Source organism: Opisthorchis viverrini (assembly GCF_000715545.1).
Source record: "Opisthorchis viverrini unplaced genomic scaffold opera_v5_526, whole genome shotgun sequence".
Taxonomy (NCBI): Eukaryota; Metazoa; Platyhelminthes; class Trematoda; order Opisthorchiida; family Opisthorchiidae; genus Opisthorchis; species Opisthorchis viverrini.
The window spans coordinates 20,111-34,971 of NW_008752187.1; the positions used below are offsets into that span (position 1 = coordinate 20,111).

Consider the following 14,861-nt stretch of genomic DNA (forward strand, 5'->3'; position numbering starts at 1 on the left):
TGATTACCGCATCAGAGACATGAATAATCGTCTTTGCATTTAAATTACCCAGGATGGAGAGCGCTAGTTACTCGTTCAGAGAGGAAAGTTCACAATCGTCTCTCGTCCAGGCCGCTTCGTTCTTCGTGTTTGCAACTTCCAGAGTTTTATTAGAAAACACGTTTTTCCCCGAGTGTCGCCATCAAAATTAAAATCCACACTGGCCTTTCGGATTTGGAAGGTTATGGGCAGCCGTCTTGATAGTCGTGGAGTGCATAGCTCCCAATATTGAAGCAGCTGGCACAGACAAGCGGGTCGGGATTGTTAAATAATTAGCTTATCTGGTCAGGCTACAAAATTGCATGTGTAAAATGCCACCAGGCTGGGCAAGCTTGACACTGAATTCAGAGTTTTACACTCGATGGACATTCATTTTGTTGAAACCTGTGGTTGTCCACTGATAGACAGATGGAGTCGTCTGCAGTAATCTGGATCGTGCTTGGGTGCATGTGGGTGCACTGCAGTAAATATGGGCGGCATGACAGGGAATTCCACGTACAGGTTACATTACAGTAGGAAATTCAACAAAACGACACGTGTTACGTCTGTAAATAAATTAAACAACGGAAGAACTCTTTCACAGCTTTGCACGAGAGAAAAAACGGAACCAATTTCGATAGTTTCTAAACTCCTCTTCCACTCACTGTGGTATGTCAACAGTCTTGGCAACCTCAGGCAAATTTTTTGGGCCCGAAGAGAAATTATTCATTTGTAGAGGGTTAGTACAGAATTTTCCGCAACCTGAAGCAAGGATCTTTGTGAGGGGGCGAGAAGCGGCGCGCCCCAACTACTCGGTTCTGATTGGTCGAGATTCTGACTGATCAGACCATGCCTCCGCTCGCTGCGTAGCCTGCTCGTGGTACGACGAGGTGTTTGGTTTTTACTACTGCATTCCCAAGACCATGGTCCAATAGCTGAGGATTGGCTGCAACCACCAGCACATCATTCCGTGTGGTCAAAATACTTTTGAAACCAAAGAGTCCGGTGATGCTGAAAGGACACTTGTTGTGCACAGACTCATTAGGATTTGGACGTTTATGCCTCACTCCCTGTGTCCCAGGGCCAGGCCATCCCCCTGTGATCAGTTGTGTCAATTTGTTAAGCCGTTGGGTCCAGGAAAAGTTTCTGAAGGAAACCAAATAATAGTTATTTGGTCGTTCAGATTTGAGCGAGAGGCTAGCGGCAGGCCCCCCTATTAAAACCCTGCATTCCCCCAGTCTTATGGGTCAGGCTTCTGTGCGAAAACTCTAGGTAGGGTACCTCAACCAAAATCCATTCTTAGACCTGGGGAAACGGGACATCGTCCGGCCTCATAACTCCTTAATCAATGACATCCACGTTTTGAACCGAAGCTAGCAGGATCCTGGTGCAGTTAGCTGTCAATTACCCAGCCGTTGCTCCGCATATGAGCTTCTTTCCAGTAAAACAAATAAACAAGGCCTTTATTTATTACAGGGTCTGATCCACATGTTGGTTTTTGCCTGCATACTTTGTCAAATCAGCCAACAGACCTTGTTCGCTCTCTTAACCGATGTATTCTGTCTACAAAACATCCTTACAAGACCCCATTTCGGTCCTGCACCTCGAACCTCAAACGAACCCGTTTTCCTCGCACGTTACCCACCAGACACTCGTCTGATGCACTGTCTCGTCGTACCTGCATGTGGGCGTTGTGCTTAGTCTCAAAGCTGAATGCGCTTAACTAGACTGGATTTTAGTAAACCACTGTCACTTCACAGTCGGGTTGCTTGGTTCAATCAAGACCAGTGCATCTCGACGGGGTAAACATTGTTCACTGTGTCAGCATACTCCAATATAGACATTGTTCTAAGGCTGAGAAAGAGCTTCCGTCGAGATTTGATACGGTTGTCGTGGTCGCAAGAAGTACAGATATAGTGGTTCTGGCAGGTGATATGACATCTGAGTTTGGCCGACTAAGTTCTGAAAAATCCCACCTTGATGGCCGATTCGGAGTTGAAGCTCATCGCACGAACAGTTGGGAGCGATTTCCCCGGTTGTGTGCTCAACATAGCTTATTCTAGACAGAAAATGCGCGCACCCCGTGTGACTTGGAGGCCATCAACTGGAAACTAGCCGCGTCCTCATTTGCATCATGCCGTAACCAGTTACCGGTGGAGAGCCTCTATACAACCGTGTCGTCCATTTGTGAGTACACCACTGGACTCCGATTACTGCAATGTACGGGTACGCTTATCTGTTCGCCTCCCCCTTAGGACACGTCGGTTGGTGCGAAGGCATTCATTTCACTGCCTGTAAAACGTCTCTGCAGCCAAACGTTATCGAGCCGAGTTGTATGAGGGGCTTATGGAACTTGACTGTGATTGTGATTTTCATAACGATTGGAGGAAGGTAAAAGAAGCCATGCCGATGGCTTTTACTACTGTTCTAGGTCGTCTGCAAACTCCGATGAACACGAAGAATGGCTCTTCTTGAAGCCAACAACAAGCGACTGTGACCGTGTACTCCGGATCCCTGGAAGGAATGGCATAAGATGCTGGTTTGTCGTGAATCCCGGGAGGTGGAGAAAGCCTTTGTAGCAGGAAACAGTCGCAAACTGCTCTAGCTAATCCGACCAACTGGTTTGTGATGTTAGTGAAGTAGTCTTCGAGAAAGATGGGGCCTAAATTAATCCTCGGAAACGTCTTGAAAAACAGTTCAGCTGACCCCCATCAACTTACCTTCTGAAAAGATGAAACGAACCCGAGTGGGATGTCGATACCAGTACGCCATCGACGAAGTCCAAATGCAATCTTGTTGCTTCAGCGCAACAGTCCATCTAGTCCAGATGAGTTGTTTCCTTCAGTGTTCAAAGCTGGTAAGTCCCTCATGGCCATCTCGGCGACTTCACTCCAAAGAATCTGGAACGTGGAAAGAAGAGAGCGCCCCGACGGTGTCCTATATTTGGAAAGGGTGTAAGGGCATCGTGTGAAGACCTCCAAGGTATCAGTTTATTGGCCATAGCTTCTCAGGTACTTTTTCCTATTATCTCTCACAGGGGCAAGATGGCTCAGTGGTTAGGGCGCGAATTTACTGACCGGAAGCTCCGTGGTTCGAACCCGACCTCTGCCTCTCGACTTCCCCTGTCTAAGCTTGGGCAACCTGGCAGTATCCCAGCCCTCGTGCTTCTTTTGGATGGCATGGCAGCTAGGCACCGAAAGGGCGTTACAGCTGAACAATTACCTATCTTATTTGTAAAACGGATATTTGGTTATTCAGCAGCAATAACCGGTGGAAGAAATCGAGAGACATCAACTGAGGCGGCCCGGCCATGTGCATGGCATGCCAAAATATCGTCTACCGAGATGGGTTTTATTCTCCGCGACCCTTTCACAGTGGCGCAAATCTCGAGGTGGACAACATGCGACTTGGCAGAAGAAAGTGAAAAAGGGTAAAAGGAGTTTAAGTGTTTTTGGTGCGGTCCGCTTTTCAGGATTGGGTCCCCGTAATACAACTATGCTTAACTGTCGAAGTCTGAGCGCGCTGGTAGTATCGCAGCCCACGTACAACCGATTTTGGTGTGGTCCGTACTGTCGGTTTTTTCTAGATAGTCTGTCCGAGCGCTTGGAGGTGTAGGCAACTCAAAATACTTGCGATAGACCAGCACCAGGTCTCTCACACTTTTCTCTTTCACTTTAAGCCTTAGATGGGTCAAACAAGCTTTATGGTTGTGTGCCAATGTAGCATCAGTGACAACATTTTCTGTCTCTGGTGCTAATGATTATGATGGTGCGGATTTTGTGGCTAAAATGATGTCCTCGTTCACGATGTCCTGCTTTATGGGATAGGTAGATGAGTAACAGAATTCCAAAGCACTTGTGAATTCAAACTCGCTAAGCATCATCTGGGTCTACGCTTGTTCCGTCACCTTAGTATTTCCAGTTGCTGCAGCATCCAACCTCTTGCCCCGGACCATTTTTTGATTCCAGACTTTGGTTGATACTGGTAGTTATTTCAGTTACGTTTCTCGATTTTTCTATAATTCGGACCTTCAGACATCTAATTTTTGCGGAACTACGACATGTACATCAATCTCGTGCTTCAACTTTGGCCATTGTTTTATGCCACTACTACACGGACCCACAGTGTATCAAAACTTTAACCTCTTGGGGTTTTGTGATCCATGCACAGATTTGGTGCTCAGACATGATTTTTTCCGCCTCCCTGAGATCTGTTTTCCCATCGCGTGGACAGCGCGGCAACTCCCCTCTTTGGAGAATATTAGCAAAATTATGATCACCACCACTGTTTGTCAACCATTTACCAGACTGCAAACCGGTTCAGATGCTTCATTTCCGGAAGTGAGAATTTTTTACTCACCGAAGCCAGAGTTAGTATTACTGAGCCTATAACATCCCAGTGAATGGCATAGGTATTAGCCACCAATAATGTGAGTCACAAAAGGCATACGGAGATTGGATACAGTCGACCCATCAACAGATCCACCTATGTTGAAGCATGCCCTTCGTCAGAGTCGATTCGGTTCAATTCATCACCTGTAAACATTGTGACATGGGTACATTGGTTCCACCTGCTACAGTTCACATCACTGGCAGGTGGGAGAGCGTGAATGATTGGACGCACTTCCAGCTGTGAAATATTCAGGACAGTCGACCTGAAGAGTGCTTACCACCAGATTCCTATAACACTACACGAGAGATACTGAACTGTCTCAACAACATCTAGAAATTTCGCTCAATTTTGTCTCATTTGACTAGTGTCGTTGTGCGTTTCAGATGCACAATCGATAACACTCAGAAGGGAAACTTTGATATATTTGCAAAGTAGCCGTACGCTACCGAAACCACAGAATGATCTTTGGCCATCCTTTTCAGTTTGATTAGATCATTGCGATTCATACGTCCGGCGAGACAGTTTCTTCTTTGGGAGCCCCCTTTTCATCCAAGGCTGACCGTATTACAATACGTCGTGTCGCCTTGATCGGTGCTGTATCTCTAGGTACGGTGTCCACGCGTGAACACAGTGTTTCGAATGAGGTGAGAAAAGCGCAGTGCATATTTGTCGGAATATAGGTAAACCGAGTGTGTTTACTGGTGGTTGATCGGATGGCAGTTGATCCTTTCGCCAAGCTTGACAGTTGGCTTGCAAACGTCAGTGCGCACTGACGATGTCTCGTCGAACAGATCAACTGCAATCCGATCAACCACCAGCGCAGTGCATACCTTGGGGTGCCTACTTGTGACCATTCCTTTCAATACAACTATCATGGAGGACCTGAGGTGTCTCGGTCCCTTACTACCGGTGCCGCAAACTGCGGCTGTTCGGTCATAAACAATACACCGAGGCTTCCAGAACGACGCAACGTGCTTGTTGGACCTGGTAAAACTGTGAGGCAGTCTAAGAAACTTTCGGATGCTTTTGATGTTGTTTGCATCTCCCAAGTACCGTTATTCCCCCCTCGCTGCGCGTGACTAGAGACAGTGTAACATATGGCTTATCGATATCCGGTGGCCACCATGTTCTACAATAGTCCCAGTGAGAACTTAGAGGTGTAGGCACCCCAGGATGATTGTGACAAGTTTTTGTCAGGTTTCTATCTTGTCCACTCTTTCCTCACGTCAGCTTGAGAGTCATAACAAACCTAACATTCTTTTTTCATGCGCATCGTCTTTAAATATCTATTCATTGTCAGTGGTGTTTGCCATTTCAATAGTTCTGAAGATTTACTCTGCCATTACATCGCCTTTCGTTTTAGGTGCCTATTTGAGACACTTCTTTTCACGGCTCCCACCCACTGCTTTGTTTGACGAGTGAAAATCAGTAAATCTCTTCTATTACACGTCAACCGTATCAGTAATGGCTCCCGGGAGTTGGGGTGTGGATTTATGGGTAAGTCTGGCGATTGCAACGCGTCAGGTTATGAGAAGAAGTGGATGGGTGTCACCAAGAACGCGAATGCCGTTGCGTTGCCTGTGGTCAGCGATAAGCCTGTTTTCAGGTTGGAGGTAATGTCGAATTTCGTGCCATGGCATGTGTAGCTATAGGGTACTCGCCTAATGTACCGGAAACAGTGAAACGAATTGATATCACGGATGGCATAATAATTCATATTGATGCTTGTTTATATAACGAACTTTCCATCTAGTTCCCGATCGGAATTTTGTCTCCTTCGTTTGTACGACCGGTCCCGATCTCCGATTGACCGCTAAAATAGACGTCCATAGCTTCCATTAGCCGCTGCACTCGATTGATACCTTTTTGTCAGCCTTTTATGCAATACTCTCTTTTGAGCGTAATAAAGAATCGCTCGTTTGTTATGCTAATCAACGGAGGTTGAATGTTTCCGTGCTACGCAGGCGAGCTTCTGGGTTTGGGTTGTACCCACAGTTGTAAGCCTCCTGTCTTTTCCTCATTTGTTATCCTTACTAATTATTTTCGGCTATGGGTCCTCTCTTCCTGTGTGACTGTCTATGTGAGTGATTAAAAAAATTATCGACAACGCAAGTGTGTTCCACCTCATACTTCCATCTCCAAAATATAGCACCACTATCCCTCCGAAGGAGAGACCAAATAGCCAATCTATGCTGATCATTATTGTGGGAAATAACGGTGCCGTCGTTGTGGAGGTGATCGCTTATGTGGACTAAATTCATGAGGTTAATAAGGTAAAACACGTTATTAATGTCGGTGTAGGGTTGTGTCAGCTGTCCGGAGCTGTCACGACTAGTGTTGTTCACGACCACTGAGGATATCCGAGAAGGTTAGTTATTCTCCGGAGATTAGCTCGTAGCGTTCAGTTGCAAAACTGGTACTGGTCTGTTTTTCGTCATTAAAAAGGAAATAAAAAATATGTAGTAGTCCTTGATACGGTTTCGCTCTTGAGTACTTGACAGAACCCTATATATTTAGCCGTTTTAATAGCACATTGCATAGTTTCGAGCAACGGGGTTGCAGCCGATGGTTATTGCTTTCATTCCTCTCCGCTAAGCCATATGTTGACATTTGCATGACATCCGTATGACTCTTGGTTATGCCCCAACTATTCTTCATGGGTTTCGGTTCGCTGACACTAAGCACATTTTAAGCTCACTTCAAAAGCTACTCTACAGTCATCTGCCATATATGGACTACTCTCTTTCTCAGCCATTGGCGTATTCACTGAGATTGAGGCAGCGATCCGTAGACATGGATATCCAGACATAACAATCAGGTTTTTATGGACGAAGCTATACTGATTTAGCTGCGGTATTATGAACTCTACTGATGCCAAGCAATCCGACTCTATGTGGGCAGCATTAATGTTTGATGGTAAAAGCCACCCGGTGTACCTCTATTTGAGGGTCAGGTTCTTAAAATTGTCTGAATCAGTGCTCAACCTTTGCAACCATGATCCTGTTTAGTTTTACTTTCTGTACACAAAACCACTCTGCAAAACGGATGCACGATTTGTACTGAATGGCAGAATTGTTTTAGATCTGTCGCCGCTATTCACGTTTGCCATCCGCGAATTCGGTGTGACTTTGATGTCTTGTTGCTCCACAGGAGGTTTCTCGTGAGGATAACTTCATGACATACTAAAGAAGCACTGGCTTGACTTTCGGAAGTATTGAAAATGTTTTATTCTTTTGCGTTCTCCTACTCGAGCATTCTTTTATCCTCCTTCTCTTCTCAGGATCAGTGTGATGCGGTATTTAGGCATTCATCCGATCAGATCACTTCCACGGACATGTTGCTTCGATTACTAATTGAAGTTCAGAAGCTGCAACATGATTTTGGGAAGAAACTTCGGTATGTTATTATTTGTTTAAATATCAGTTGCTTTTTTATAAAAACAGGAAAACCGTAACCTCTTACGTACCAAAGAAGAAAGCCGTTCCAGAGGAAACCACCTACAACACATCTCTGGCCAACATAATTCAGAGTTTTGGTAACGTTGGCGCAATGTACGAGAAAGGATCGAAAGACCTGGCGGATTGTGTGATCGGCGGATTGAAGGAATTATACGATAACGAAAGGAAGCTGTTTGATACTCACCGCTCGGCTCACTCTAGACTAAATAGCACTCTGGAACAGAGTCGAAAACAGCTGGACGCAGCGTGGCAGAAGTATGTGTTGGCCTATAAGGAGAAGCAGAAGGCCTTTGATAATTCGATTAAAGCTGACAATGACATGCAGCTCCCGCGAGCAGAACAACTGAAGGTGAGTTGGTGCTGCTACGCTATGGCTAGACCGGAAATGTGGCAAGCTGTTTGAGTTCCGATCATCCCCCGAGAGAGTATCCTTCAGAGAGAGTGGGTACTAAGCACAGCGTTCTCCATCAACTTTGCCTAGTTTGTGTTCTCCCTTCCTCCGAAAAAAGTGAACTCTAGAAAATTCAAATTTTTTGCTAGTGGGAGGAACAGGTACTATACAATCATTTGAATGTTACTTTGAACGGCTTCTAAAGTCGCTAGGGATGCTTTTCCTACCGTGCATAATATTGGGTAAAATCAAGAGGTTTCTTTTTAGAAAACACCGCTCGTTTAGTACAGCCATCTGTGTGTAATGTAACGCAGTCTGTTTTCAACAAACAAGACGAGGATATGGTGTATGGATCTGCACTCTTGTCTGGTACTGCTTACACCTTCAGTTGACCCGATAGTCTCACTCGAGCAACAGAAAAAGGACAATATGACCCAATTGTGGTTTTGCATTTTCGCCTACACCTAGTTCCTTGAATTTTCCTCTGGATTTCCTTCCTATTTTGTTGGAAATTAGGGTTTTCGGCCACCCTTTGGTTTAGCTTATTTTATGCGGCTATCAGACAATGTGCCCACTGTTTTTCATCTGTCTTGAATGAGGAAATCGTTCAGCTTTAGCACACTCTCGGTGCCTAACTGCCATGCCACTCGAAGGTTGCACTAGGGCTGGGCTACTGTCAGGTTACCCAAGCCTAGACAGGGGAAGTCGAGAGGCAGGCGCCCGGTTCGAACCACGAACCTTCTGGTCAGTAAATCCGTGCTCCAACCACTTGGGCCATCTCGAATGAGATAAATAATGATAATAGTAATTCAGCTGTAGCACCCTTTCGGTGCCTAACTGCCATGCCACCAGAAGAGAGCACGAGGGATGAGATACTGCCAGGTTACCCAACCGTAGACAGAGGAAGTCGAGAGGCGGAGGTCGGGTTCGAACCACGGTCCTTCCGATCAGTGAATTCGCGCTCTAACCACTTGAGCCATCTCATCCCATCTCGGATGAGACAGGACGACGATTCGGAAGATCAAATGATGAAGGGAGCTTCTAATGCTGTAGACCTCTACCAGTGACGGCTGTCCATTTATCGTGAGGACAGTGTGTTTCTTAGAAGCACTGCGAAACAGAAAAGCAGGTTGAACATTCATCTTTGAACGATTCAATTTTGTATCACGGAGAATCGTAAATGGGGCTCGGACGTTCAGATAGTTTGTAATTGGAGGTGAGCGGCTCCAGATCCTCGTAGAATCTTTGTACCCATTTAAGCTGCTCCACAGGAGCAAGTAATTTAATGAGTACACAAGGAGATGACTTGGTGAAGGTCTACTGATCATTCTACAAGTGTTTTATTTAGTCAGTATCGTCGTAAGGCTTGTGGGAAAAATCGTCCAGCTGTGACACCCTTTTGATGCCTATCTGCCATACCACCAGAAGGAATCTCGAGGGCTGGGGTATTTCCAGGTTGCCCAAGCTAAGACAGAGGAAGTTGAGATGCAGGAGTCGGGTTAGAACCACGAGCCTTCCTATCAGTAAATTCGCGCTTTAACCACTGAGCTCGACCGGAAAGACAGAGTAGCAGTCCTGGATGTTCTATTTCATACTATTTCTTATTTCTATCGTTAGGCGGCAGGTACGATCACACGTTTGTGGATCTGCGTATGCCCCTTTATGATGGAGCTTTCGTTTTCACATGAAGACAGCATTGCTGCTTAACATAGCAGCATTATCTTTACGTGGTCGAGTAGCTTGACATGATTGGGAGCATTCGACAGGCACAAGTTAGCTTAAGTGACCTAAGAAAACGTCTCAGGATCCCTACACATTCGTCGTCAATTTCGGGACGTGTAATTTTGTGTGCCTTGATTCAAGCGAATTAGGTCATTTGACAAGGATGTGAAGAGCTATCATATCCAACTTCATTGTAAGAACCGTGATTACGGAATATAAAACATCGATGCTTCGTCGAATGGTCTCTATGGAGCGTAAGAACGGAGTTCTGTTCGAGGTGAACTTTTGCCCAATTTGTACCAGTTTTCTTGTGTATTCGTGCAAAGTGGATTTCCGTATGGGTGTACGCCGACGAAGAGATACCTCCAAAATCGTTCACATTGCTTGTGCCACAAAATAGTAGAAAATGATCTTCCGAAAACTATTTCGTGTGCGTTTGCGGATGCCGGATAACGACTTCAATCCTCCTCTAATCGACTACAATCATCCTGTTGCACAACAGCCGAAAAGGCAATTAAATAAGCTCAAAATAACTCTTTGTCTATCTGTGGGAGCACACACCAGAGTGGCAATTAGTCCATCAGAATGTCTGTCCGGTCTTCCTAGAAGTTATTGAGTTTCAAACATATCATACCACCTCAAGGCGTTGGAGTTGAGGAAACTGGAGACTTACTTATATTTTTACGCACAACTCTGAAATCCTTTGGCAGTTCGCACACGAACTCTCCAATCCGTACGCAATGCATTCAGTACACTTCGACTTTCGATTCTAGCGAGATGCTTGACCTTACTGGCTGTCCGACCAACGGAACGGTAGGATTGTTTCGTCGAAAAACGAGGGATACACATTGGTTTATCTGGCTGAATCGCTGTGGTTCTTCGTAAACGTGGATTACGTGAGTGCAATGGGCGCTCATAACAAGCGTCCAACGACAATGTGCGCCCTCCTTTGTTGCGGATCTTCAAAATCCGGCCTGGGAATTCTGGACAAAACGAGTGTTTTGCGTTAGTTTTCCCAACGTTTTACTTCGACGCGCCTTGAAGGAAATACCACTCAGAATCGATTTGAGTGAAAACTTTCCAAATCGATCGAAAGTCTTCCCTCAAAGAGATATTGAACAGGGAAGTAACTGGTCCCTTTTGAGAATCCTACCTCGGCTGATGATAAACGCTCTTTTAGACTTCTTTCCTACCATATCTCTGGGATGGAACTGTGATTGTTATCTGAGAACTGTTCTTGTGCTTCCTTTGTCAGAGATCCAACGCGCTCCAAGTGAAAGCCGATCTCTGTATGCAGTGATGTGCAACGTTGTATGTCGTAGCAGCGTTCTTCCGTTTTCTTAATAGTTCGCTTCAGTGGAGGAGACCTCCTGTCGTTAACCTCCGTAACCTCTGAGACAGTGTGTGTGTGTGTGTGTGCACTAAGCGATCCAGTCTCTCCCGTTTTAAGATATTTCACAGCACAATTAGAGGCACTTGTCCGAAAATACAGATCATTTGTAATTCTCCAAAGTGAACCACCTCGTTATTCCTGCAAATCTTTATGAACCACTCGATCCGTCCAACGTTTGCTTTTATTTCTTGCTCTTGTCAGTTACTTTAAGCGATTGTTGTTGACGTTTTCAGGCTCGCAAGGCCTACACGGATAAGAGTAGGCTGTTTGACCAAGTCCAGGGGCAGTATGCTGAGGAGTTGTCCAAATACAATTCCAACCTTCGTCAGCATTACAACAAAGGAGTGGTTCAGCTCCTGGAAGACATCCAACTGAAAGCCCAAGATCGTACAGACCGGACCAAAGAATTGCTCACCAAAATGTGCGATATACGCGATGATTTATCCAAACAACTGATGGAAGCGAATCGCATGGCTCGTGAAGCCATTCAAGTGATGGATCCACTTAAGGTCAGTTTGGATTTGTATCTTGCTCTCATCTGATATTTTAGTTTCCTATACGTCTGATTCGCACATCACGACAGACCCTTAGAACAAAGTATTAGATCAACATCATCATCATCATCATTCTCAGCTGTAATAACCGTGTACCCGTCGTACAGTGGTTGTAGCTGCCGCAGTTTCGTTCACCGGTGATTTGGGGGGAGGGGTAGGTAGCTGCGCATTGCAGGCGGGAGCTGATAAATTGGTGCATACATCCAGCACTGTCAGTGGGCTGTCAAGTGGGGGGGGGTTGAAAAGGAGCTATGCATTGAAGGCAATAGCTTTGATGCATGAGCGTCATTGAGGGCGCGACTGGGCCATGTCTGACAATGTCTCTAGCCATTGATGTGGCCCGCCTCGGGGTCCCCATCCAGGAAGACGGCAATTACCAGCGCAGCTGAGTTTGCTGGTAATGGCTTTTATACTTCGCTGCCAAGTCATTGTTTGACCACCTCTGGCTCTCTTTCACCCTTCACGTGGTTTTGCGAAAAGAGCCCTTCGAGGAAGTCGGTCGACTGGCATATGCAGCACGTGGCCAAGCCAGCCCAACCTGTGCAGTGTGATCAGTTCATCTATCGAGGGTGAGTTATTTCTCCCGAATACCATTCGACGTACTTCAGAATTGCTGATCCGGTGATCCGGCGCGCAGCGGCCAGGTTTCTAGATCAACAACTTGGGTTTCGTAATTTCATCTGTTGAGGCTACGTAGTAGGTAGTTGGTGTAATAGCGGCTAAGGCTTTCTTTTTAGTCCGCCCCCTTGCATAGTTTTGTCTTTTCTTTCACGCGCCTTTCCCTGTTTGCCGATGGCGTGAATAGGTCGCATTTACTGCACAATTTTCTCCATTGTCCATCCAACAGGACAACGAAGTTTTGATTAGACGATACAAAAGTGGAGAGATTCCGCCCGTCGATTTACCCTTCCTAGACTTGGCGCGTTGTCAGCCTGCTCTGTTTGACGGTCCCATACAATCAATGGGCGCCTACCTGCTTGGCATCGATCCATCACAGTCATGCTCTCAGCTTTCCGCTTCGGGAATTAACTCCACTGGCTCCACAGCCGGTGGTGGTTCTGGTGGGATGCTCGGAGGATTGAAGTTGGGGAAAGGAGCAAAAGAGGAGTATGCCAACCTTAAGACTCCGTTCGTCTGCGACATCAGCACCCGAGGTGTCAAAGTAAGTGTTAGATTTTTTGGTTCAACTATTATTCCTCTTACTCATCATAAACTGTCTCAACTTGGTCGTTGGTTTGTTCGCTTAGCTGGGCAATTTGAGATAAATTTAAGGCAATGGAGGTAAAGGAGGCGACAATGAGAGAGAAGTTCAGTCAAAGCTGTCTCAGTCACATGGGTCGAGAAATTAGGTGTTTCACTATTTCGGCTCGGACTTCTTCTTCGTTTTGTTCCATACGATTCCACAATTTAGACACAGTGCTCCGCCACCCACGAGATAAGGTTTGGTATAACGAAATGTCTCGTAGGCCTGGACGTTTCATTATTGGACAGGGTGAATTATAAGTATCGTATCGCTTCATCTGTACTGGTTATTCATATATTAGAGATCTGTAACAGTCGTGCTCGTGCGAGGAGTTGCTTCCCTTGCCACCTCCCCATTTTCGGTTGAAATACAGCGGCGAAGACGTGTTCCACTATAGCAATGCAGACAGCAGTACTTATTGGTAACACTACAAGTATTAGGTTGTCCTGCGTCGCCTCATTCCGCTTTTCAGTTCGTTTACGTTACTATCCACATTGGATCTGTAACACATTCCGGTGACTGGTATTATGGGACTATCCTAAGCTAAATTATTGGCCAACACAGGCCAGAAAACGCTGGGTTGACCGGATAGGATATCAACATCCCTGAGGACTTCAGCTGTTTGCGGTGATAGTCGACTGACGACTCTGCGTCATTAACATGAACACCTTTATTATGGTGTCTGCTCTTGGCTCAACGGTTTCATGAGGTGGACATGCAATTCGTAGCAGTATTTTCCAGTCCTAGCTTGGCAGCACGTTGGGCAGTGCGGTTCAGTAGACGTTGGATGACACTAGCACTACTGCCTAGAACCACAATGTCATCGGCATATCCTTGGTCTTAGACCTGGATAGTTCAGCAACGATTTCCGCACAATCCGGTCAATCACGTGCTTGATTGAAGATAGCCTTGTCGTACGCCGGCGGTTGCCGGTGTAGATAGGGAGGCGTGCGATCTAGTTCGGAAGAGTTTTAATGGTATTCGGTTAAATTGCTTGATTTTTCATGGTGAATTTCCCGTCTGGCGGATCGAAAGCAGCACGAAAGTCAATGGAGCTGGCTCTTTCGGCTGTTGGTACTCGATGCGATACTCACTCAATTGGACGGGTATGCACAAATTCGGCCTTGGTGATATGGCAAGAGACGTGCAAGTATCTTTGCAACAGCTCCAAGAAAATTGATACCGCGGTTGTTTCGCACTTGTTTCGGCCATGCTTTAGCAGTGGTGCTAGAATATAAATGCGCCTAATCACCGAAAACTTTTCCCCCAGATGGTCACTAGTCCTTTTTGACATATACGGGTATTATCACTCCATATCTGTGTTAATCAGCAGTACGCTCAAATGAGATATCGACCGTTTCACCTGCCGTTGGAGTGGCCTGTGTTTAGACATCAAGCTATGTCACATTGCCTTGATGTGTGAGCAAAACTCCTACTGTCAAACTGCTAATTCAGGTAAGGAGAAATAGCGTCAGAGCTGGTTTTGTACCCTTCTGAACCTTGAAACTTATCTGTACACGGATCAAGGTGTGTGTAAACATGCGACGTGACCGTGAAATCTGCTGGTCACGGGAAGCCAAGGAAATAGAAGAGGCCCAGAAAGCCGGTAATCACCGAATGTTATTTCAGTTGATCCGCGGCCTCCGAAAACATCCTTTGAGGGAAACCATCAAGGATCGGAATGGAGTGA

At 45.9% G+C, this 14,861-nt stretch overlaps 1 protein-coding gene across 1 annotated transcript in view; it reads left to right on the forward strand.

Annotated features, from left to right (window-relative positions):
- Positions 1-5,773: 5,773 nt before the first annotated feature.
- T265_11579 (hypothetical protein) overlaps positions 5,774-14,861 on the forward strand; it is a gene marked incomplete at both ends in the record, with an annotated part of 32,965 nt that continues 23,877 nt past the window's right edge. Inside the window, 4 exons of the mRNA XM_009178266.1 lie at positions 5,774-5,907; positions 7,691-8,217; positions 11,608-11,883; positions 12,776-13,090. Coding sequence (XP_009176530.1) covers positions 7,960-8,217; positions 11,608-11,883; positions 12,776-13,090 — 849 coding nt within the window. The remainder of the gene's footprint in view (positions 5,908-7,690; positions 8,218-11,607; positions 11,884-12,775; positions 13,091-14,861) is intronic.